The sequence below is a fragment of the Ascidiella aspersa genome, chromosome 1 (genome assembly GCF_963924565.1).
Source record: "Ascidiella aspersa chromosome 1, kaAscAspe10.2, whole genome shotgun sequence".
Taxonomy (NCBI): domain Eukaryota; kingdom Metazoa; phylum Chordata; class Ascidiacea; order Phlebobranchia; family Ascidiidae; genus Ascidiella; species Ascidiella aspersa.
In genome coordinates this window covers 19205358-19229988 of record NC_139447.1, presented here as the reverse complement: position 1 = coordinate 19229988, position 24631 = coordinate 19205358, and the positions used below count along the sequence as shown (strand labels likewise).

The window sequence follows — 24631 nt, the reverse complement described above, 5'->3', positions numbered from 1 at the left end:
ACAAATATTGTCTTAACCAGAAAGAGGACATTGTCTGCTGTACAAAACTTTATGTTCAAAAACATTTTAGATGAAATACGTTTGCTTTCATTAATAATAATCAGAGTATAACATTTGCTTTCCTTCTGCTTGGTATTATTTCTTCTTTGGTGACATAGTCTATGCTCTTAAGAAACTCAGCAGCATAATTTTTACTTTGCCATGAACATATGAACATAATTTGATATATGAATATTTATCACTTGGCATGACAATATTGATGAGTTCAATTTGATACTAAGAAGGTCATTATCTATGAGGATCTTTATTTCACTTGACATAGTTTATAAAACTTCACTCTCTTTCTAAATTTCACTTTTGAGCCAATTCACTGAATACTTCGCTATGAAGCTTGTGGTTCAGGGTGTTTTAGGTAGTCCACTCTCCATTAAATCCATTATTTGCCTTTTCCAAAATAACTATCAGGTGCCACTCTCTGACAAACTTTGCAAACTATCACATTCTTCAATGCGGAATACTGGTAGATTTCAGTCTAGAAGTTTGTTCTTTAGCCGATAAATTTCTGTTTTTTAAGCCAATTCAATCTATTTTTTTTACTTTTAGCTTGGCTTTGCCTCTATGGACATTTCACTTTCACATCAGATAAGAAACCCATGGATAATGAAAGCCAGTTAGTCCAGGTAATTTATAGTTGACAAATGTGTTACAACCCAAACGACATTCCAAAAGTTTGTGGCCCTGTGGACTTCAATTTAGTACAAGTTTTAATCTAAAGCCAGGTGGCAAATGCTAAAAACGGTTGGGCCGAAAAAAATAAAAATATATATTTTGTTTTTTTATCAAGTGAAAAGCAAATTTCACTGTGCAAATTCTGTTGTGTAGCTGCGCACCTTATGGTAGTGCTTCCCAACCAATGGGTTGCAAAGCTACTTCAGGTGAGCCGCAAAGTGTTTCTATATGTTGCAGTTTTCTATTAGATTGGTAAATTATTGCATTATCATTAGGTGTGTTTTGCCGCATTAACTCTTAGTATGTACGCCAGTATAGTAGAGATGCAAGTTTTTGTGTAACTGTTAACCTTATTTCCAATTAGTTGTATTTATAATTATTGCTAAACGATTTGGTCATATCTCATTGTGGGTCTCATTGTGGGTCGCACAATAAAACTTGCATTAAAAGTGGGTCGCGAACTAAAAATGGTTGTGAAGCACTGCCTTAAAGGGAACACCGCCTCCAACAGAACACATAATGCTGACAATAAGAGTGAATTTTTGAGATGGTAAATAAAGTTGTTTTTACTTTTTACCAGTTGGTCGATGCCTATCAAATGACATGTCCTCACAAAGGAAGTCGGTACTGTTGTTCGCTTTGATATTAACCATAGCCTTGCTCGCAGTCCAATGCAGACAGAAAAATCAATAACTGAGGGACAACATCACTAGAAGCGCTGAGTATGATGACATGACACTCAGCCAGCAGAAAATGGTCAAGATAGTCAATGCAGGAAAGGACATGTGACTTGCAAGTAATGACTTGGTGAAGTTTGTGCTGCAATAGGAGCAACGGCAGAACACGAAGTACGAGTTAAAGACTGCTTGGCCCGTGAGATAGCCACAGAAGCCGGAGCAGACAAAAAGTTCAATTGCAAGGATTTTCTTTAAATGGAGCTAAATATCAATCTTTTAATTATCCCAACCATTTTGTGCTGAACTTGGGCGATGTATTTTGCTGCGAAGCCTGTCTTCAGATCTGACATCTGCAGAATTAGTTTCCCAGTGGGATAAAGCATGGGTGTTGAATATCCAAAAATGTTTTGACAAACATACTGGTTCTCCCCACCATTGATGGTGTTCCAAGCTCTATCCATGGTGATACCAACCAACTTAGAAGAATCTATTTCAATTTTTTCATTAATTTTATTACCTCCTCGCAAATATGTTGACCAGTGTTGTTGATTTCAGACCAAAATTCTTTAAGTACTTTAAAATTATCTGTCACTCCTCCGTATGAACACTGGTCTGCACTCTTGTCTAAAGCGACACTGAAAGTAGAGCATTTGCTTATACTCTCCTTGAAAAAAATTTGATATTTTCCAAAAAATCATCTATTTAGCTAGCCACTGTAAATTAAGACAGACTTGTTTGCTGAATTAAATATTTCTTCTCCGGAGACACATTTTCAATAAACATCTCCAAACAATTCTTAATGAGTTCACCGTCAATGTACCACTTTCCAGCTCAGTTTTTTAACAACAAAACATATTTCGCTATTAAGTACTGCTTGTTTAAAGATTTTCAATTGGTGCATTTTGTCAACCCTAATTGACCCACAAATCTATCATAATTAGCAGAATGTTTTGTACAATAGTGTCGCTTTATATTGCACTCTTTCATACTGGGATAGCATTTGCACAAACCAGGCAAACTACATCTTGATTGTGTTGATAAACACCACTCATTGATGAACTTTCTGCCTTTCATAATCAACCTTCCTTTTTCTTACTTCTATTGGTTTCTGGCACTTTCAAAATTTGTGGTTGGCAACTAGCAATTTCTAACTTCCACAAAGTGCTCCAATATGAAAAAAAGTGTACATTTATTTAGTGTTAAACCTGCCAGTTATTTCGCAGATATATTACATTTTTTGTGTTCCTGGTGTGCTGCTCCTACAGCCACTTGTGTAAAACACCTTATTTTTAATAAGCAAGTCATTTAAACCTCATATAAAACATTTAAAGTTGTTCAAACTTCATATAAGCAATTTAAAGAGTGTTTCGAAAAGTCTGAACACTCATGTAAATGACATGCAAAACACATTTCGTTTCAGAGGTGGCTTCTAATTTGTATATTGGGTAATTTCAACTTTTAGGTGCCTATTGCTGTGATGACATTTACAGTGCAATCAGAAACAGATCAGCAACACAGTAACCCATGTTCCATGTCGGAGCTTCGCTAAATTACAAGCATGTCTTTCTTCACCTGCAATACTGAACGAAGATTTTTTTCCCGTATGTTATTTTGTCTCGATTAGTGCAACATCTGCACAGACTGTGTATCAATAATTAAAATGCAAGTTACGGTTGAGGAAAATAAATTGTGTCAGCTGCACACTAAACACATGGTTTTAGAATATGCTTGAGGAGAATAATTTAGAGGTAACTATTATTACAAAATGGCGACCTTAAAATGCACACGACAACAGTCACAGTTGACCACATTTTTTAAGACAATCTGTTTGAGAAAAATGCGGTTGGTACTTAACATCTGATATTAGCGCAGACAGCGAACAGTGTGGAACATTTGCTGTACCCAACTCAATGTTTTTAGAAAGAAAAAAAGAAAGGCTGGACTTATCATCTTTAATTGTTAAACACGCACTTGCTAATCACCCAACCTAACGAATAACTAAAGGCAAAATAGAAAAATATACGATGTTATGTTCAACACTGTTGCAAACAGAAGACGAAAACTGGCGTTTTGCGTTTAATTTTGGTTTGGCATTAGCTTAAAATGCATGACCCAATTACATTAAAAACATTTCCGCTTCGGGCAGTGAGTTAAACCCTGACATAACTAATAGAAAACAATAATATCACTTACAAAACGGGGGGTCAGAAGACACACCAGCAGTCTTTTACCAGTAAAAATTAAACTGGTAAAAACTGAGCCACACAAGAAGTTCCATCTATTAAAATATAAAATAAAAACTCATACATGAAAAGAATAATTAAAAGCTACAATGAAGGCGTCAGATAAACTAGGTAAACGTGAATAAAATTAAATTAGGAACTTTTTTGTTGCTTGCATAAAACTAATTTGAGCACTTTTTTTATTTCCATATAGCTTGAATAAAACTGATTAGAGCAGTATTTTGTTTTTACTTTGCTGGAATGCAAATAAATTTGTAAACTTCTGTGGTCACTGAATGTATTGTATTTAAATATTTTTGTAAAATAATAATCAGGCTAAGGAGACAAATTATTATGTTTGAAATCTGAAAAAATTAGAACCGAAGATAAATATTAAATTCTATGATACATTACAGTACTTCAAAAAAAATTGTTTTTAGGTTGATTGCCGCACATAAATCAACAATTTTACTTATTTTAAATATGAAGTAAATGTGTTTAAGGTCAACATTTCCAAGGATTGTGGACCGGATGAAGTTTGCAGAAGCAATTTGCAAATGAATGCTCATTATGTTGTTTTATTGGAAGACGATCTATGGCATAGTTTAAAGTGTGTATTTATATAAAATAGCTCTTACTACCTTGGATAGTTTTATTTAGTACAAAGTTTTTGTGCTAATATGCTATTGTTGTTTTACACCAATGCCTTAATATTTAATTTGTACATTCTGCCAACTATGGTGTATTGCTTTGATATTTATCTTACATCCCACTGAAAGTAATATATTTGTTGCTAAAATTGTGTTGAAATAATATAAATTTAACACTGGACTGCATAAAACAACTAAACTTTGGGCCCTAATTGTAAAATTTCCTACTGTTGGCCACCAACTAATATTAGTCAAGGTTAATATGCCCAATCCATAAAGAGACCCTCATGTCTCAAGTCTAATTGATTACTTTGAAAGGCCATTGTAAGAATAGTATCCATAGTAGTGTTCAGGGTTGCAACAGTTTTATCATCTTTATGTAAAACTTTTTTGTATTTACAGAAACTATCAAAACTTAAACCTGTCACTTCTAGTTTGTTAGTTTACTTGTTTAACAAGTTTTTATGATTATTTGTTTTTAGCAAAAGTCAGCAAATGGTTTTACATGCTTTACAGCAAAAATATAGCCCCATAATTAAGCAACACTTTGCACTTGTTTTTATTAGAAAAGTAGTTAATGGACCACCGTTGTTACTCTTGGGAACAGAAAAAGAAATTGGTTTGAAAATAAACATTGCTAATCCTGGTGGTGAAGATGCACATCAAGCAAAAATGGAAATATTTCTACCCCCTTTTTTGCACTATATTGGCCTTGCAGAAACTAATGCAACAGTGTGTGGTTTGAACATTCTACTTGGTATAGTTAAAGTTTTTTATCATTTTCAAATTAATTATAAAATTATTTTAGGCAGCCACTATTTCTTGTACCACAATACCTGGAAATTCGTCTGTTGTTACTTGCAAGCTTGGTAATCCTTTCAGGACTAACAGTTTATTGTCAGTGATTGTACGACTTGAAAATGATGAACGATTATATTCTCTTAGTGAATTTTCTACTGATATCAAAATATTAACGTAAGTTAGTTAATACCAAAATAATTTTGTGATACTGAAAAACTCAATCATTTCAATTAGGTCAAGTATACAACCAGGTATAGATGCTACCCATCAATATAAAGTGATGGTAAGAGTGCAAGCTCAGGTTAACATGGAAGGTTATACAACAGTTGATCAGATACACTTTGGTGGAAAGGTTGTTGGGGAATCGGCGGTAAACAACCCAGAAGATGCAGGTTAGCATTTTCATAAAACCAATTTTTTTAAGTCCTTTCATCTCAACCTATTATTTAAGGTCTTTTCATTGGCCATACATATGAAATTCAAAACACTGGAACAAGTGAGATAAATGATGTTTATGTAAATGTAAGTTGGCCACAACTTATACATAATGGAAAGTGGTTGTTTTATTTGCTTGGTACAGAGGTGAGTCTTATTGTTGGGCTTTAATAACTTATATACTGATGATAGTTATCAATTATCTCAGAACCACATTATTTATAGAACTAAACGTCATTTTGTACATTACATTATAATGCTAATACTTTATTCCATAATTTATCTCTATTCCATGGTTAAATTGGATGTAGATCATGTAAATTTGTTTCCTAATAACATTAATTTTAAATTTAGTTTGATACTTGCTAAAGAATGGTTGTGGCGAAGCCTTTGTTTTATTGTGGTGTGTAAACCACTTAAATGTGCTTATTTAGATATCCGGAGCGGGTAGAAAAAATGTGTCAACATGTGCAGTCCCTCAACAGGAAACAAATCCCCTTCTTTTAAAATCAACCTTTAATCGCCATTCTTCGACTTCTAAAAGACTAAAACGAGACTTAGGTTTGTCCGCATCTTTTAAAACACATCATAGACCTAATGCCCATTTTTGAAAGTTGTCAAAATAGAAATATTACATGCTTTTTTATGTGTCTCTTTTGTTCCTTAAGCTTTTAGTAGTTGCTTAGTTCATTAATAGAACTTAATTATGATAAACCACAGAGACTACATTGACAACCAGTTGAACACTGTTTTGGTGTAAATATTAAATATTGTTGTAAACTAAGCTATAAAATTCCATCCAGGTCCCAGCCTTAAGACGAACAGCAGAGACGTGCAGACAAACACAAAAGTTTCTGCAAGTGAAATACTGGTAATACAACGAATATTATGTATGACTGTTTTTTTGAACTATTATAATTCTTCTAAATTCTTTTAGAAATGTTCCGATTTAGCACGATGTGTTTACTTTACATGCCATCTTGGTAGCCTGGCCCCTCAAGAAACTGTGTTTGTTAAATTGCAAGCTGTTGTTTGGAATAGCACATTCATTGAGGTAATTTTTCAGAAGTTGTTTTTACATTTATACTTATTTTACATTTATATCCAATACAACAGAGGAAGCGCACCCATACAACTCAACCCTGAAAAGTTAAATTATAAATAAATTTTAAAACTGTAGAAAGCTGTACCTAGTTCTTTCGAAAACGCTAGGACCATAGTGGGGTGAGCGTTCGCCCGAAACTCATCCATCTAAATCAGTGGCGTATCCAGGGGGGGTTGGGGGTTCCGACCACAGTTTTTGTTAAGGCTCATGAAGCAAACCAAAGAAAGAACAAAGAAGGCTGTTCCAACGCTCGCAGCAAATCGTTTGGCGATATGGGCGCTACTTTCTCAATTCAGCTACGATATTGACTATGGAAAATCCTCCGACATTAATAACGCCGACGCCCTTAGTCAGCTACTAGCAACTTTTGATGAGGAAGAAACAACCATAAATTGAGATACGGTATTTGCAATCACAGTAGTCAAGTGAACCCCGCTGATGTTATGGTCTTATAAAGGAGGCTGCAAAACACTGCGTTCTATCCAAAGTGATGATCAATTTGTCGAGCACGAGCAATTTTTGTGCGCCTCATGCGAAAAGCCTCCTGAATTACAGTTTAGCCAATTCAATTAAGTAACCTGAAATTTTTACGCGCGACCAACATTACACTATTTTGCCTTATTTTATGTTGTCTCTCAATCTATTTTATGTTGACGCTCAATCTAATTCTATATTTCTTGCTATACGAACAAAATGCCGTCCTGTAGACAAACTAACCAAATATATTTATAGATTATTATAGATATACAAAAATTGGGAAGTTTCAAAAAACTAAAAAGATTGTCGCGAAATCAAAACAGTTTGAAACCACTGGCGTATAGATGACAGGATATATCCGTATAATTTATGGTTGGCGAGCTGTACCCTTTTGTATTAAAGGTTTTCAATGATAACTGTACACTACAGCTTTGGTTGCAGTTATAGAATTAAAATATTTAAAGTTACACGCAGCTCCCTGTGTTTTTATGTAACCAAAATAGTTTTCTTAAAAAAAAAAAAAATTTTTTTTTTTTTATATGAAGGGTTAAAGTTTTAACCATAAACTACTTTTTTACTGTGGTTCCATTGTTTGACCCAACTGTTCTTAATGTTATACCCAATCATATATTGCTTCCCCACACCGGCGGTGGCGTAAATGTGTTCAAAGTTCAAACAAAGGCACCTTGTTTTAATTGTAGGAGTACTACGGTGTTGCTGAAATCAGAGTTTTTTCCAGTGCTACTGTTGCTGTTAATCGCGGCAATATCCTTTATTCTTCATCTTCTGTGCTTACGTTTCAAGTCTCGACCAGTATTCTGTCTGAACAGGTCAAGATTTCATATTTTTAAACTAAAAAAACATTGGTTTATAATTTTCTGTTTTTGCGATATATAGGTCGTTCCACCTGAACAAGAGGTAAAATGGTGGATTATTGCCGTGTCGACTCTTGCTGGTGTTATTCTACTTGTTGTTATTGTCCTCGTTCTATGGCGGGTAAGGAAACAATTACGCCACTGCTCTAGTAGCGTTCAATAAAATGAGTGTTTTTTTAATTGCATGACAACTGCTTACTATTCTTTTTTAATTTAATTATATAAAATAATTAGTGTGGCTTCTTCAAACGACGTCGTGATTTTGGAGATTATCACAAAGCACATCGCCATAAACAAGCATCCAAGAAAGCCGATGAGATTTCTGACCGAATGCTGTATTAATTTGCACTTACAAGCGTTGTGGTAATTATGCCGTTTACTTTCGGTTTTTGCTGGATAAAATTACATACACCAACACGTTTAAGCACGTTTAAGTTTTAACCAACTTCAGTAACAATTTAGTCCGGCGTTCTTTCAGAACAATATGAGCAACATCTCGGTGTGTTATTTATACATTATATGTAGGTAAGCTTGACCTGTTCACCCACAAGTTAACTATTTAGGGACGATCTAAAAACCTGTATAGTATAAAACTATAGGCTATTTACTGTTCAGCAACTTATTTTCCGCGTCACTTCGCTTATACCATCTATTATGTATAATTATAGATGTATAATTATTATAGTATTGATTTATCTAGTTAGTTCTATGGTAGGTTGGATTTTTTGAAAGAAATCGAAACTACCAAAATTTATCGACACACAAAGCAACGCGTGTTGACAATATAAAAGCTAATCGAGCTGTGAGCCAACGAATATTGCAACACCAAACTTCTTGGCAAGTTTACTCCAACTGAAAACAGCTATTGACAAAACATGATTGAAAACTGTTGCAAATACTTTACACTTCGCCGCGGAATGCTAATAGTTTGTTAATAATTTTTTTATTTTTGTTCTATTGGAATTTAACTAACCAGTTTACTTGTGTTTGTTATAGAACAGGAGTTCTTAAACTTTATTTACCGCGTACCCCTATTTTTTTTTGCTTCGCATGGACTACGGTACACAAGAGTTTGTCAAATATGACGTTATAAATTTACGGCAGAATAAAAATAGACTTTAGAAATTTGCTGATGATTTTGTGGAGTCAAAAATATATCAGTGCTAAAGCGTTTGATTTTTAATTAAACTCCTTTCTATGAAAATTAGATTACATCTTAAATATATACTAATATTTCAATTTGGCCTCCATGGACCTCCTAAAATTAGTTCACGGACCCTCAAGGGGTCCATGGACCCCAGTTTAAGAAGTATGTCACTTAGTTATTTTTTCTCTCTAACTTGCTTTAGTGGTTTACTGAAGTAATATTAATAATCATAATACAATTGAAAATTTGCAGTCAAAAGATTTGCACATTATTGCATGTAACTTGTTTCTCTGATTATGTTAACATTTTGTGCTTACTTGGTGTGTGAAATTTATTCTCTGTAAACCAATAACAAATAAAATCTTTTTTAATACCAACCATATCGTGCTGTTATTATCTCAGGATTTAAAAATATGTTTTACAGGGTTGACAAAGTCTTTGAAAAAAAAACATATTAAGTCTTAAGAATAGATGTTATGTACAGCTTAAGATAAGTGTTTCGAAAGTGCCGTTAAAACAATTAAAAATGAATTCTTGAAAAGTCCTTGAATATCTATATATTTTTTTTAAGAAACTGTGTGCTGTTGCAGTTATTAAAAAAGTTACAGTTGTCATACAAATTTCGTGTTCTCCAATTGTATGCCTGGGGGATATTCAACGTTCGGAGGATATTTTTAGGAGGGAACATAATTTTAACTCTCCGCACGGCAAACTACAATCTTTTGTTTTATATAAAGCCACGAGGTATTGTGCGACAGTTTTGTTCCACATAGGCCTGTGGTCCCAAACCTTTTTTGTCCTGTGCACCATTTTAGAATTTATTCAAATCTAATTCCCCCCTACAAATTTAGTTTGCTAAAATATCGTCTACATTAGTATTTTAATCTAATTCTTTGAACAGAAGTTAAACTCTCGATTATAAGCTCTATACAGCCTCTAGTATTCCTCTTTGTCCTATTTATCATGAACTTTGCTAAAAAATATTTTATTTAAAATATAAGAGTCAATGCATTTAGCAGTCAGTGTGAAGCTTGTGATTGCCTTTGTCTCGACAACTCGTCAATGCGTGAAAGTGTGCTGTGTGAACTTTGACAATTAATTTCCATTAAATTTGACTATAAATGCCTTTAGCAAGCAATATGCGAAACTCAGTTATTAAATGCTTAATATGTCTCTTAATTTTTGGGGCAAATTTAACCAAATAAAAGCTTTTGTTTTCGTGCTTTGACATTTCAACTGGTTTTAAGCAGCATGTTTGCACATAAGTTTGCCAAAAACAGGTTATCTATGACAGGGGTCCGCAAATACGGGGTCGCGACCCCAATTTGGGTCGCGGGACCGTTCTGTTTGGGTCGCGAAAGCCTTATTAATGGAGGCCTGTATTTTGTGCTTGTTAATAGAGGCCTATATTTTAAGTTTTCTAATTGTTTCCATAAGTACACTGAATTGTATACAAGAGAGCCGTCTTACTTTGAGCGCGACTAAAATTGTCACGCGAAATATATACACTAAGCCCCGTAAAAAGTCGTGAGTGTTCGTTCGATCCAGGTGATGGCAAAGAGCGCTTGCAATCCAAGACTATTTTGGCCATTACCACTCCAAACTGATCTGCTTACCGCAATCTGGGTTTACTTCTTGGTATATGTTTTAAAAAATACTCTCTTTCATTATTTTATCCCATTTCTGTAACCAAAGCGTCGTAAGCACGTTGTTCTCTTCGTTACATCGTGTCTTAAAACAGAGGTCGGCAACCTTCGGCCCGCAGGCCGGATCCGGCCCTCCAGTGAAAATCATCCTGCCCGCAAACTCTTTCACAAGCTGTACACTTTAAAATTAAATATGTGTGGAAACAACAAAGTTTTTTGTAAAATAGATCTTTCAAAAAAAAAAGTTAATGGTATTTTTTTGGCACCAATTTCTTCGGTTTTATGGCTGATTCTTTGGCTGGCGTAGTCGCAAAGGCGCCAGAATGCTGCCATACTGGTGACGCTTAAATCATTTAAAGATCGTTAAACTGTTGCACTAAGCTGTCATAGTAGATCATAACTTTTTTCTATCATGTGTCTTTTGTACTTTCCCTGTGCCTTGTGCCACCTAAGATAATTAATAATATTATCATACCGTAACAAAAGTGATTCTGCTTTGTCTGTTACACAACAGTGAGACCACATAAAAATGCTTGAATTTGTTTCTTACATTGCGTTTATCTTGTTTTAAAAAATATGTTCTATCAGACCTGGGCAAAGTAGGGCCTATGGCCCTCTAAGCAATTTTATCTGGCCCGCAACTTTTTTTTAACACTTTTTTGTTGTTTTCTGCGCGTAATTTTGACAACACTTCTGCGAAAGAAATATCCACGTTAGAAAAAAATGTTAACTATTTGGAGAAATGTTTACTTTTAGTTCAGTAAGGCGCATAATGTTTTTTAGTTGTTATATACGCCACTTTTACTAGCTACGGATTCCTTACCTCTGTTTTGGCCTGTTTTTTTTTTATATGGAAATCATTTTCAAGCTTTACACGTATGGTTCGAACCCCCCTTTTCGTAAGCGATATTAACCATTTCTATGCAATGATAGTTACCGCAAAATAACTTGGCACACAGCTGTTGCGCTAATCGTGGCGTAATTACACCCGGAAAAGTCCCTTACATGGAACTTATCAAAACTGCGCTGTTAATAGTCAAAACATGATTCTACTAAAATCAATCGCACAAATTTCACGGTCTTGGTGTAGTTGCTCGCCTTAAGTTAACAATTACACACAAAGCGGTTTCGCAGCTGGCGCCTGGCAGGCGTGTAGACGACGCTCGTGTTTGCTTTGCGTCGAAATGTGGCGTCATTACGAACTACCATTTTATGACGTCATACCCATTACTTTTTCTATGACGTCATTATGAATTAACGTCAAACAAAAAGATTTGTGGGCCAGTCCCATGACAACCTGGAATCATCTGCTTTATCTTCTTTTTTATGAAAAAAACTCTTAAGATGCCTTTATTTTCATCCTTACCATCACAAAAAAATCTTAAAAACTTTCCCCTACGTTATTGGACACCTCTCAAATACTTGTCCAAGTCTACTGTGATCTGCACTGGTTCTGGGACACTTAATATATGTTCTAAAAATGTTTTTTCTACTAAGGTAAATTTATAGAAAGTTAAAATTTGAAAGAACTCATTTCTTAATGTTAGAGCGAGTTTTAATTAACACACCTGAAAAGAATCATCTTAGAAGTTTTAATTGAATCTAATTTGCTTATTTGAGCATAGTAATACTTTCATGTGGCATTCAATCGGATGCACAATATCCAATCCTAGTAGGCCAATGTTTTTTATAACAATTAATCGCAAAACATTTTCTAACATATCTATGGCAACCTCTCTGTGCCTGCATAGCTCAGTTGGTAGAGCGACGGTCCCGGCTTAACCGGAGGTCGTGAGTTCGAACCTCACTGCAGTCTGTTGTTTTCTACGCTGTTCTGCTTGCATCATTGGTCGACAGATTCGGAGTCTGCAATGGCTTTCAGTGTATATCTGTGGCAATGACTTATAGTAATCAAAAAATGAAATACCAATGATTAACATTTCCTTTTAAAGCAGCTATTTAAATATTTGTGCACAACTACACTAAAAACACATAAAACAAGGTTCTTGCGTTTTCGAAAAAATAAAGAACTATCTGATTATAGATAGTAGTCTACAAAGTAATAATCTTAATTATTCGTTGTTTATGTTGATCATTAACTTTGCGTGTTCATCACGTCGGGGTCACCAATGTATATTTCAACAGGGGAGACATGATTACCGTACTATCTGAACTACACTAAATCGAAACTAAATGAACTGTCGTTGGATTTCAAAGGTCATACTGTCAGGTCGCTTATAAATTTATTGTAAATTTAAAAAATTCAGCATAGCTCGCCTTTAATAAAACAGCTTACAGCGCAGGAAAAACATGTGTCGCCAGTAAGGCGTGCAATCGTGCATCGACTGGTTTGCAGTAGAACTCGGATAAGACTAACGTCCAGGAAAAACGAATAAGTTGGGGATTAAGTTAACGAACAGGATACAGGGAAAAGGAAAACGCCTTTTACAGACAGACTTTTTGAATGGGCACGCAAAACTAACACGGTAAATAGCAAATACAGACGCTGGCACCTCTACAACATTAAATCTCTATTTTCACTGAACACATCTTTAAAGTTCAAGCACAATTGGGCAACGGAAATATATCGCGTATAGCCCATATACGCAGACTTTTGTTTTTCACAAGGGTTCTTAAAATCTTCCTCTATATATGACGTCACTAAATTCCAGCCGAAAACATGAGTAGCCTATATTTGTGGAGTGAACGTTTTTCAATTCTTTCATTGCTTGATAAATGCAAAAACAAATTTTGATTGCATTTTAGGGAATGCCCCTTAATGGCCAAATCGGTTTTGTTTTACCGTATAACTGTATTTTAGCTATAACGATAAACGTTACTATTAATAACCCAAACTTTATTTTATTTGCTAGGCTAGTCTTTGCTTAATTACTAGTCTCTGGCTAACTTTTCAGAGTCCTAAATATGACGCAATAAACGAAGTATACAGTAGATTACAGGAAGACTGAGCACCATAAACACCCCAAACTCGACAATTAGTGGAAAGTAGGCCTATAGCACCGGCTAAAAAAATATATATCGATGTTGTCGAAATGTCCACTTAACATTAAATATAAGGAATGTCAATTGAATGTATACGGCTTAACTAAAATATGTAACCACAAATAGCATTTTTCGCAAAAAGCGATTTTTATTTTGTATATCATTTATAGCACCTTTATGTTGGTGACGCCTTTATGATGTCATAACTTGAACTAATCGATTGGTCCAATTGACTTATTTGTTTCCCTGAGTATATTTTTCCAAATCAGACCATCTCAAGTCTATCGGTATTTTGAATTTTGTAGCCGTATATAATAATTATTACCTCATTATGTCATGTTAGAGATAATATTTTTCCGCGAAGTTTTATTGGGTTTTCCTTGCACCTTACTCATGAGACATGAATCAAACAAAAAATCCTCTGTTGCAATTTGTCTAATTGTTTTTACCCGGTTTACTAGCCTATCATAGTGGATTGCGTTTCACGAGTTCAAAACGGACTCCAGCCATAAGAACAACATCAAAGTCGGAATAAAACATAGTTCGGAATAAGATTATAATATAGGCTAATACCTAATAGTCGTAGTATGCCGTCTAAATCGGTGTAAGTCCTAAACTCGTCGGAATATGGTCTAAATGGCCAGCATCAGGCATATACAACACTTTACCTAACCCCAAACTCCACCCCTAAGTAGGCCTACATCACTAACCCCCAAATAATTTTAACCCTAGCCCATTTTCTAACCCCATCGGCCATAATTTATTTCATAAAACAGTTTGTGGCCCACCATTTGCCGTTACGTTTTTGTAATCCCAATTTACGCCTAAATAGTAGGACAATTTCCCAATAAACACATTGATTCTAACAGCATCCAAATAATCCTTTTTTAGTTCGGGCTCATTTTAGATTGAAATTAAATATCTCGATGAAAATAAACTGAATTTAAATTTAAGTGCCGTTCTAACTGCGTAGCGAAACAAACATGTCGTGAGATTTTGCCTTTACGTATATAGTTTACAAATAGCCAAAAAATGGCCTCCTTTCTATTAGTATTAAATATGCTAACAGCTATATTTTCGTAAAACATACAATATTTAGTTGCAATATTTTCAAATAGCTCTATGACCCAATGAAAATAGTCTTTGTGCCATGGCCCACAGTTTGGGAACCCCTGGCCTAATACATCATTGATCGGTGTAACATGTTTTGCTTTTTGACAGTGCGCTTTATTCATAATAATTTATTAAAAAATATATATTTTAATTTGGTTCATTGTATCAGGCAGGGGCGTGCAACCCGCGGCCCCGGGCCAAATGCGGCTCGTGGAACCTAATATGTGGCCCGCGGCGTGCTTTGTTTTTTCGCCCGCAACACAAAACATTCGTTAACTGAGTAACTGTTAAAATATTGAAACTTCCTGACTGTTCCTATTTTGACCGTAAAGCAAATTCTAATTCCTCCACGTTTAAAATCGCTTGAAATAATATCCTTTTGTTGTGCTATTGTTTCAAAACAACCATGGAATTGTTCATAATTTAAAAAAAGTAAAAAAAAATCGATGGTTGACGGAAGCAGTAAGGGAAAGTAGTATGAAAGTAACCTGACCTGTTAATAATTTAAAACTACAAAAATGTGTTTTGGATGCTGTTGCTGAAAGTGTACAAGTTGTGTGAAAGTTGATTGGGTGGATTGCAGTGGAGCGCTGCAATTATTTTTTATTCTTGTTTCGGTTCAAAAAAAAACAAAATCTATCTATCTTGAAATGCTTTTGAATAGCTATTTGTGGTCCATGTAGCAAAAGCATAATAGAAAATGGCCGTTTGATTTTTTTCGCTCATATGAAATTTCATTGCCTTTTAATCAATTTCAATATTCATTTGAATTGTAAAAAAAAAAATTCCTCTCTGCGCACTCAAAAAGTAGTTTTTTACCGCAAACATCTCGATTTAAAATAGGTTTTCACAGCTGAGAAAAATTGTCGCTTTAAAGATGGCATTGTTCGGTTCAACCAAAGAGATTATAACCATGAGGACAAACTCTCACTTTTGCCTTTTTTCTCTGCCTTTACGCAATTCATTCTACTTTCGACAGCCGTCACGGTCTGATTCATAATAAGAACAACATCATCTTTTCCATTTAAGGCCAGTGGTGGTATTCAGCCGGTTCGCACAGGTTCTATAGAAACGTCTCACGAAATTATATGAGATCAGCGAACCGGTTAGCATGGGAACACACAATAAGACCAAAAACGCAACAATACCTTAAGCAGAAAATGTATAAAACCAAAGTATTTAATAGACCAGGGGTCGGCAACCCCTGACACGCGTGCCAAAAGTGGCACGCGAGATGATTTTTCAGGGCACGCCAAATGTTTTGGCAGTGTTCTTGTCACAAATAAGTGTCTTAACTGTTGTATTTAACATTATTTTTTGTGCGTGTTAAACTTGTTGTTTACGACTAACCGTTCGTATTACGTCACTATGCGATGTATTTGGCTTGATGTTTACTGCCGTTAAAGCACGGTATGCACGTGTGCTTTTGTGCTACTGAGAAACCAAGCTAAAAGCGAAATTGATAGCTAACACTTCCAGGTATCTAAACAAAAGCTTCGAAGTATATTCCAAAATAGCGAGCACAGTATTGTGTTCGTGACAGTTCGTTTTATTCACCAGGGTTAGGGCATCTTTACAGAATTTAACTTATGAAATTATGTTTAATGGCGTCTCCACAGATTCCTAAATTAGATGTCAGATGACAGCAGGGCTGCGGAGTGGAACTCAGGACTCGAGTAAGACAACCCGAGTCTGACGTGCGCATGTACAGTATACCAAATTTGAAACTGATAAGGCAGCAAACTGTAAATTTTTATGGTTGAAAAGAAGAATATGGTGGCATATTTTCCATGACCCTTATAAGTGGATGGCTGAATATTCACCTTAATTTAGTTACGTAAATGGGTTAAATACAGACTGTAGAGTCGGAGTCAGACTTGGGTTGTTTTTAACCGACTCCGCGGCCCTGGTTGCCAAAACCAAATATAGAAAAATGTTTGGCACGCGAGTTGTTGATATTTAAAAATTATTCATAAACTGGCACACTGTATACAAAAGGTTGCCGACCCCTGTAATAGACCAACGCCATAATAAGGTCAAATATGCAGTATAGGCTATATTCAGTACAATATAAGATCAAAATCGTCTAAATAAGACCTAAATGCCGGAATAAGTCCTATATGCATCTGAATATGGCCTAAATGGCAAAAATAACGCATGAAACTGTAGGTAGTGGGTTGGGACGATCGGGGAACGTCGGTCTGGCATCGGCCGTTTTGCTGTCGACGTTTGGACGCCCATAGATCAGACCTGGGCAAAAATACGGCCCACAAAGCCATTTATACTGGCCCGCGGCTCATTTTTCTTAAAATATAAACAAGGGTGACTCACATGTTTGGTTGTAACATAAATAAACACTCTTTCCAGGACGGAACTATAATCCCGCCAAACTCCATTTTAGTCTGTTTTAAAGACTAAAAAGAAAATTGTTTTCGCGTTTCGCGCTAATCTCTTTTGTTTTTCTCTAAGTTCCACGCGTTTTTAGATGTCTTTTTAGACAAAGTCGTTCCTGTACTGTGCCTCTGTAAACGAAAGTTTGTCAAACTTTAGCCTAACATTCCGTCTTAAAAATATATAAACCAAAATTAGTACACTGAAAGCCATAAACACATATGTGTGTACATAAGTTTCATTGAAAATTAGTACCTGCCGTTTTTCCCTCTGAAACATACCGACATTTTGTAAAAACAAATTGGTTAACGCCTTGTTTTCGTTTTTCCCGATCTATATCGTTTTTGCAAAATGTCAAATTGTATAGCAAACACATCGGCAACGTTATGCCTCAAGAAGCAAACAAGGCATTTTTCGTTTTTGTGTGCAAAATTTTCACGTATTATAACCTTGGGCTGCTGCATGAGTTTAACGCCCCTGATCACTTGGTTAATGCCAACATATCAAGAAATGTGCATATATTTAATTATCTGTGATCAATGTGTGATGCCCCCCTCTAAATCTAAATTACAACATTTTGAACCAAATAGCCGCGATTTTTTTGCGCTTCGCGCGATGTCTTGTCGCCTTCAAATCGTCTACAGTTGTACATTTGCGCACAACTACCAACGTAATAACATGTTATTTAGCTTACTTGATTTATAGCGTCATAGTATGACGTCATATTACGTAAATTTGAGATCCTATTTTAGACCTGGCCCGTCACAACATTTTGTTTCTCATGCGGCCCGCGGTAAAAAAAGGCACCGGATTTTTGGCTCTATTTAGGGCAGGGGTGTCCAACTCAAACATGCCGGCGTGCCAATTTTTAACTTGTAACTTCTTCCCGTGCCAAAGTTTCGTAACCGAACCAATTCTTTTTAATCATAAAAGCGCTTTTTTACCAATAATAAGAACGTTTATTTAAACTTGAAAAAAAAACTGTCTAGTAGAAATGCGCATCACTACATCAAAGTGTCTCTCGGTAAGCTGACTTTTGTTTTTTCACACCAAGCTATATAATATTATGTGAATGCTAGCCTATACACAGTATAATGTTTACTATATCAAAAGTAATTGTTGGTTGTCGTGATTGCCGCGATTGTTTTATATTGTGAACAAACAATGGCAATTGGCTGTATAACAAACTTAGTATTTTCTGGAAATTTGCTGAATAACAAATTGAGCTTTTTTGGCAATTGGCTAAATAACAATTTTAGTATTTTTTGGGGAGGGCTTGCGTGCCATTTTTTATTAGGTCGCGTGCCACATTTGGCACGCGTGCCGCTTGTTGGACACCCCTGATTTAGGGTGATTGATGGGGTAAGAAAATGGTTAGAGTGAAAATTGTTAGATGAGTTAGAGATGTACTAAGGACCGATCAGAGGCATAGCGAGGGTATTTTGCGCCCGGGGGCAAACTATAAATTTGACGCCCCTCCTCCACGTTTTATCACATTTTTTATTAAATTAACATAATATACCCTACTTCATACGGAAAACAATTCAAATTTTAGTAGAACAATGTACCGTATTTAAAGAAGAAGCGTTATGCAAACTACATCATATGACTCACTCAGTCATTGTCAAACATAAAATGATTTACATAGTCTACAATAGATAGATGTATTGTTCTTTATTACACTGTCGCAAACTGGTGATTTACGTCATCGAAATCTGTTGTTTTCAATGTTTCTCTTTCAACGCTAAGAATAGCAAGATCACTGAGACAATCCTGCACAAAAAAATATAAGTTTAAAAATATACAACAAAATAAGTTTGAATTTGCTGAACGACCGGCCACAACTTGCAATTGAAACTGCTATTGTTAACAGAATTTGTAGTGAAATTCGCAGATTCGAAAATACGTCATCCCCATAAAACACAATAAAGCCAAGAAACTCTTAAGGACTCCAAAAGGAGTTTCTGGTAGAATTTCAGTTCGATTACTAGTAAGCATTCGGCAATCACCAATTTGAATGAAAAAATCGTTGCCATTGATGTTCGTGAAAATTCGCAAAATCTGCACAATTTCGACGCATATTGCATCCTGGTCTGTGTCAGATAGAAGAGTATTTACGTCCAGCAGATATCCAAATTTATTGTTCAGGTATTTTAGTCGTGAAAAACGTGTTGACATCTCATGTTGAAACCGATCAAATAGATTCTTTAAAACGCGCACAATTTCTTCTTCTGATGAAGGTCCTACATAATTTGCCAGTTCTCCAGGCATTCTCTTACGTCGCCGAGTCTTGGCTTTTGGGGCAGATGTGTCTATTGCAGTTTTACGTATTTTAATTAATCTTGTCGACTATTTTCCATCTAGGTTTGTTTTTTTGTCAGCGGAGTACATCGAAGTAACAAACAAAAATATATAATACTTTTTTTTGTGTTTTTCTATGGTGAGGAATTGTTCATTCTGTTTTTTTATGATATCCTGTTCATTAAAATTACACGTGTAGATGACTGAAGACATTGTTCATGGATTTGCGATTTGCGAGCTTCACTACTTATTTTTAATAGTTTTTCAGTTGCTGGACTATGAATGCTACATTTTACGACAAATTACGGCTATGTTTAGTCGGAACAATATGGTATATTTGTAAGTTGTGCAATTGGGTTGGGCACCACTACTACGCCTGTACAAACTCTGTTTTTTTGCCCAACTTTACGATTAAAACTTCAAAAAAGGTCTCTTTTATTTACTTGTTTTTTTTCCTGTTTCGTTGACAATTATTTTTAGCACAAAGTCGTTGTGAGTACCTTTGCATGTTTTGCGAAGATATAACGGTCCTATGCAAATTATAGTTTGGCTAACTTATAGATAAACGATAAAAGTTATGCCCTTTTCCAACTATTTTATGTATGATAACAGGCTAAAAACATGCACGGAGACACGAACCTGTTTTTAGCTAATTCAACCAAATAAACTGAACATTTTTCGCGCTACGTGCGACCAACGATACACTTTACTATTTTTTATGTTGTCTAACTAATATGTAATTAAAAAATACCCAATTGGTTGTTGTAGGGGGGCGCAAAGCGCATGACAATTACCTAAGGGGGGCTCGGTTTAATAAAGTTTAAAAAACATAAGCTAGAGGAAACCAGCTGCACGCAGAATTAGTATCTTGGCTGCTGTGGATGGCTGGCAACAGCATCAGTCTGGGTGTGGGTGGCGTATCAGATGTCGTCTGCCACGCAGCCGCTGGAGCGATCTTGCTTATGATCGTATTTTGCTTGTTGTGAAATAGAATTTTGTAAGCCTTATTTTGGCGCCCCTGTACCTTGGCGCCCGGGGACATATGTACCCCCCGCACCCCCCTAGCTACGCCTCTGGGACCGATTTAGGACTTATTCCGATTTTATTAGGTATTACTTGTAGTTTTTTTTTTCTAACGTTTATGTTGTTCTTATCTCGGTTTTATGGCTCAAGAAATTAGGCCTACGGGTAGAATAAGGCCTACGGGTTACTGTCAATGGATTTTTGCATCTTATCAGATAAACCGATTTTTGAGTGTGTTTTTTTAAATGCAATAGTGAAGTTTGCACGTAACAGTTATACATTGTGTTAATTTTTATAATTATAGTATTTTTCCTTTGTGATTGTTTATCTAAAAATCGAATTGTTGCGTCATAAGTACAAGTCATCAGACGACTACTAAAAAATATAGTAACAGAATCGGCTGAAAAATATGACTTTTGAGATAGAACCGCCTGACAAAAAATATGAATCCCACAACTGTTTAAGCCTGTTATAAAAATGAACGCTTTGGCGTAATTTGTTGTTTAATGACCCCTAGTCCTAATTTCTGTTTAACATTATTTGGGTTAGGTTGTCGATTAGCGTATATGTTTGTGTCAAGTGTTTTTATATTTATTATTAATAACAATGCTCGACCAACCCAAACTCGAACCTGCACCGTAACCCAAATAAATAATGTGCGTTGCAGTATGCGGTATTTGTTGACCGTTTTTTTGTGTTACTTTCTACGTACCCAATCGATGGAGCGCCTTGCTTTCCACTTGTAGGCGTTAATATGAGGAATTGCCTTATAAATTAAATGAATACCACTTAATTTGTTGTAAAACTCAAGGTGCCGAACTCATTAAAGTTAACTGTATAGCGGTGTAAGTTGTAAGCTTCTTAATGTAAACAATATACTTATTTTACATTGTACAGAGCCCATTACAGAAAAAGCAACTTTTGTTAAAACAAACCAATAAATGAATTGGCTTTGGTGTACAAATTTATTGAAAATTAGTAGAATTCCAAATTGATGAGTGTGCCGCAAATCAAAATTATTTTTCGAGGGCGTCGCAAAAAAAGTTCGCGAACCACTGCCTTACATTACTATTGGAATACAAATGTATCTTCTTCTATACTACTTATAAGATTCCAAATTTAGCGATGGGGCGCAGTGCTGCAATGCAGCTTGCGAACAATTAGTGCAAAATTTGTCTGCCCCTTGGGGGTACTAAGCTTAAAAATTAATAATTTACCAGCTTTTGTTACATACAGTTAGTTGGAATAATATTTGGTTGTATACCAAGTTATTTAAATAAACAAATTAGCTGTGCTTGGTAAATGGTAACAGGCATCGCTCATTTAGGAAATGTTCTTTACACAAATGTATCCTTATCCTAAAGAATATTTTTCCATATGTCTCAATTTCTCTTTAGTATGCCAGTTCAGTGTGCAAATGAAATTTATGCTGTACTGCTGCTCTAAATAGTTTTCTATAGCCTATACTTGTTCCAGTGTTAGAAATTTAGACACATTGAAATTGATACCATAAACTGAAAATTAATACATAGTGTTTACAAACTATACAGTACAGCTTCTGTAAGAACACAAATTATCGACCAATATATTACAAATGTTTTTTATAGTTTTATCAGGTATCTCTTTACACTGATTTATTATATTTATATTTCAAAGTATGTATTAGAAAGTAAACGTTTTTTATATGAATAAAATATTTATAAATTTTTACTTTGTTGTCAAAAGAGTTGTTGAGTTATTACTTATTCTAAATAAATTTCAAAGTATAGTGGCTTAATTTAGAGTAAATAAAAAAATCCACACAGAACTAGGTAGCATATTGTACAGGTTTTAAAAACAGGGCTGCGGAGTCGGACTCGGGACTCAAGGAGTCGGTTTGTTTTGCTGAAGTCGGAGTCGGGACCCGGGCCTCGAATAAGACCACGTAAAACTACCAGCGTCCGACATGCGCATTACCAAATTTTAAAACTAATATGACAGCCAACTGAAAATTGCAAAGATATAGCATGTGGTGGAATATTTTCCAACCATGTATTATGAGTGAATGAATTATACGACACCCCTGTTTAGTCAGGGCCGAACTCGGGACTTTAACCGGAGTAGGACTCGGGTTATTTTTAACCGACTCCGCAGACCTGCTGCTTGAAATATATATTTTATCATTTTCAATGTAAGTTTGCGAATAGCATATTTTACCTTGAGTGCTTCTCATCTTTTCTCCCTAATAGCTGATCATAAAATTTGTAGCTTAACTGCTGGAGTTGAATGAATATCTAATACCATACAGAAGTAGGTGACATCTTGTAAACAGCTTAAATGTATCGTTATTCATTTAAAAACTTATTGGATAACTGCTGGTTGTAAAAGAATAAAGGTTATTATAACATTTAATTTTACCAGATTACAAAGCTGCTAAGCATACAAGTCAATATAGTCTGCATGGTGCTTTCCTTTTATAAATGAACAATATTACACACTAAGTTTGCGTTCACCGAACCCTATCCACTAACCTGGTACCAAAATGTGTAATGTTAATATTCCTTAACACCAAAACTAAAGAATAATTAAATATATTACAAGATTTTTTACTGTGGTGCTACAATAAACGAAACTGGGGCAATAAAAATAACTTTGAACAATATTGTAATATTTTGTTTATTGTACTCTATAATCGAACACAAAAAGTTGTACCAAAAGGCTTACAAGTAATAATAACAAAATCTAAATTCCTCTCCGGCACCCCGGTTTGGAACCACTGGTCTACTCTACAGAAACGCGTTGTACGCTGCCGCAGTCATTTACTGGACGACGTTGGCGCGCCGTGTGTTACCATATTATATAGTACTTTTGGTCAGCTAATATTTTATGCCCCACAGGCTTTTTTAGGTGTGTTTACACGAACAATTGACACCTCCTCGGCAATTGACAATTCCAAACGGCAATTGACAATTCCAAAACTTTTAACCTGTCAGAAATGTCGCACCTTAATATATATAAGCCTGTTGCGCCAAAATTTTAGCTCACCAACATGCAAGTCAAGTCCAGTTGTTTATATTTTACTATTATGCACTAGAGCGGAACGCTGTCGAAAGTAGAACAATGGGCTACGTCACAGTTTGTCCTCATGGTTATAATCTCTTTGGTTCAATGTACGTGTGTACATTTTTCCGAACTGGGGTTCACGAAATCCCCTCATCGCCCAGAACTGTTATCGACTGTTGTGGTAGGCTACTGCTCATAAATGCTACAAAACAAATTATTATTAAGAGTACAATATTTATAAATTTTGGGCGTACCATGACCCCAATGGTTCTTAAAATTTTATCGGCCGCGCCCCCCCTTTGGTAATTTTCCTATGCCTTGCGACCCATTGTATCATTTGTTGGCAGCCCAACGTACCATTTTGCCAAATACTTGACTAGGATTATTTCACCACTTATCGGCAACACGGACAGAACCGTCCGATACTCCACCGAGTTTGTAGAAGCTATCACCAACGTTTCAATGTCGTCCGATGACACACTGGTGTCATTCGAGGTGGTGTCATTATTCACCAACGTCCCCGTGGCTGAAAAATGACCACAGTCTCAAATATAGATCGCAGTGGTTGCACGAGGACCTTATGACAGGATTAAAGCTGTGTCTGGAAGCGACACACCTCACCTTATACACAATCACACCATGAACGGTTAAGCAAGACACATTTCTTGCACCTTCTTATAAATTTCTGTGCAGTAGCGGCCATTAGAAGGCTGCAGCCGGTTATCGCGTTCTCACGTTATTCGCGCCATGGTTCCTTTTTCGCCTCGTTTTGTCATCTTGTTTTTTCGTCGTACCTTTCTGCAAGGTTACAAGTTAATTTGCCCTGAAGAAGATTGCCCGAATAGGTAATCGAAAGTCGGCACAGAATAAATATTTGTCAGAAGAACCTTTTTTTATAATTGATATAATGCCTCGCAGCAACAGTAAATTCTTTCAATATTTGAAAATAGTAAAGTTAGTCGTCGGTGGCGCGAAGCGCGAAAAAATTTGAGTT

The 24631-nt window shown here is 35.6% G+C and overlaps 1 protein-coding gene and 1 non-coding gene across 4 annotated transcripts in view; both read left to right on the top strand.

Moving 5' to 3' along the window:
* LOC146168176 (integrin alpha-6-like) overlaps positions 1-9495 on the top strand; it is a 69508-nt gene extending 60013 nt beyond the window's left edge. Inside the window, exons 17-28 of one of the 3 annotated variants that reach the window (XR_014494551.1) lie at positions 4132-4238; positions 4845-5010; positions 5087-5253; positions 5314-5471; positions 5531-5661; positions 5949-6075; positions 6318-6385; positions 6452-6568; positions 7798-7926; positions 7994-8092; positions 8206-8410; positions 8446-8830. Coding sequence is in view for 2 of the 3 variants with exons in the window: in XM_083382260.1 (XP_083238386.1) it covers positions 4132-4238; positions 4845-5010; positions 5087-5253; positions 5314-5471; positions 5531-5661; positions 5949-6075; positions 6318-6385; positions 6452-6568; positions 7798-7926; positions 7994-8092; positions 8687-8827 (1410 nt within the window). In the remaining variant the exon portion in view is untranslated. Of the gene's footprint in view, positions 1-4131; positions 4239-4844; positions 5011-5086; positions 5254-5313; positions 5472-5530; positions 5662-5948; positions 6076-6317; positions 6386-6451; positions 6569-7797; positions 7927-7993; positions 8093-8205; positions 8411-8445 lie in introns of all 3 variants that reach the window. The other 2 variants (XM_083382268.1, XM_083382260.1) reach the window with 2 other exon arrangements.
* Positions 9496-12505: 3010 nt separating this feature from the next.
* On the top strand, positions 12506-12580 carry Trnap-cgg (transfer RNA proline (anticodon CGG)). Its single transcript has one exon. It is a non-coding gene; the product is annotated as a tRNA-Pro (tRNA).
* Positions 12581-24631: the final 12051 nt, after the last annotated feature.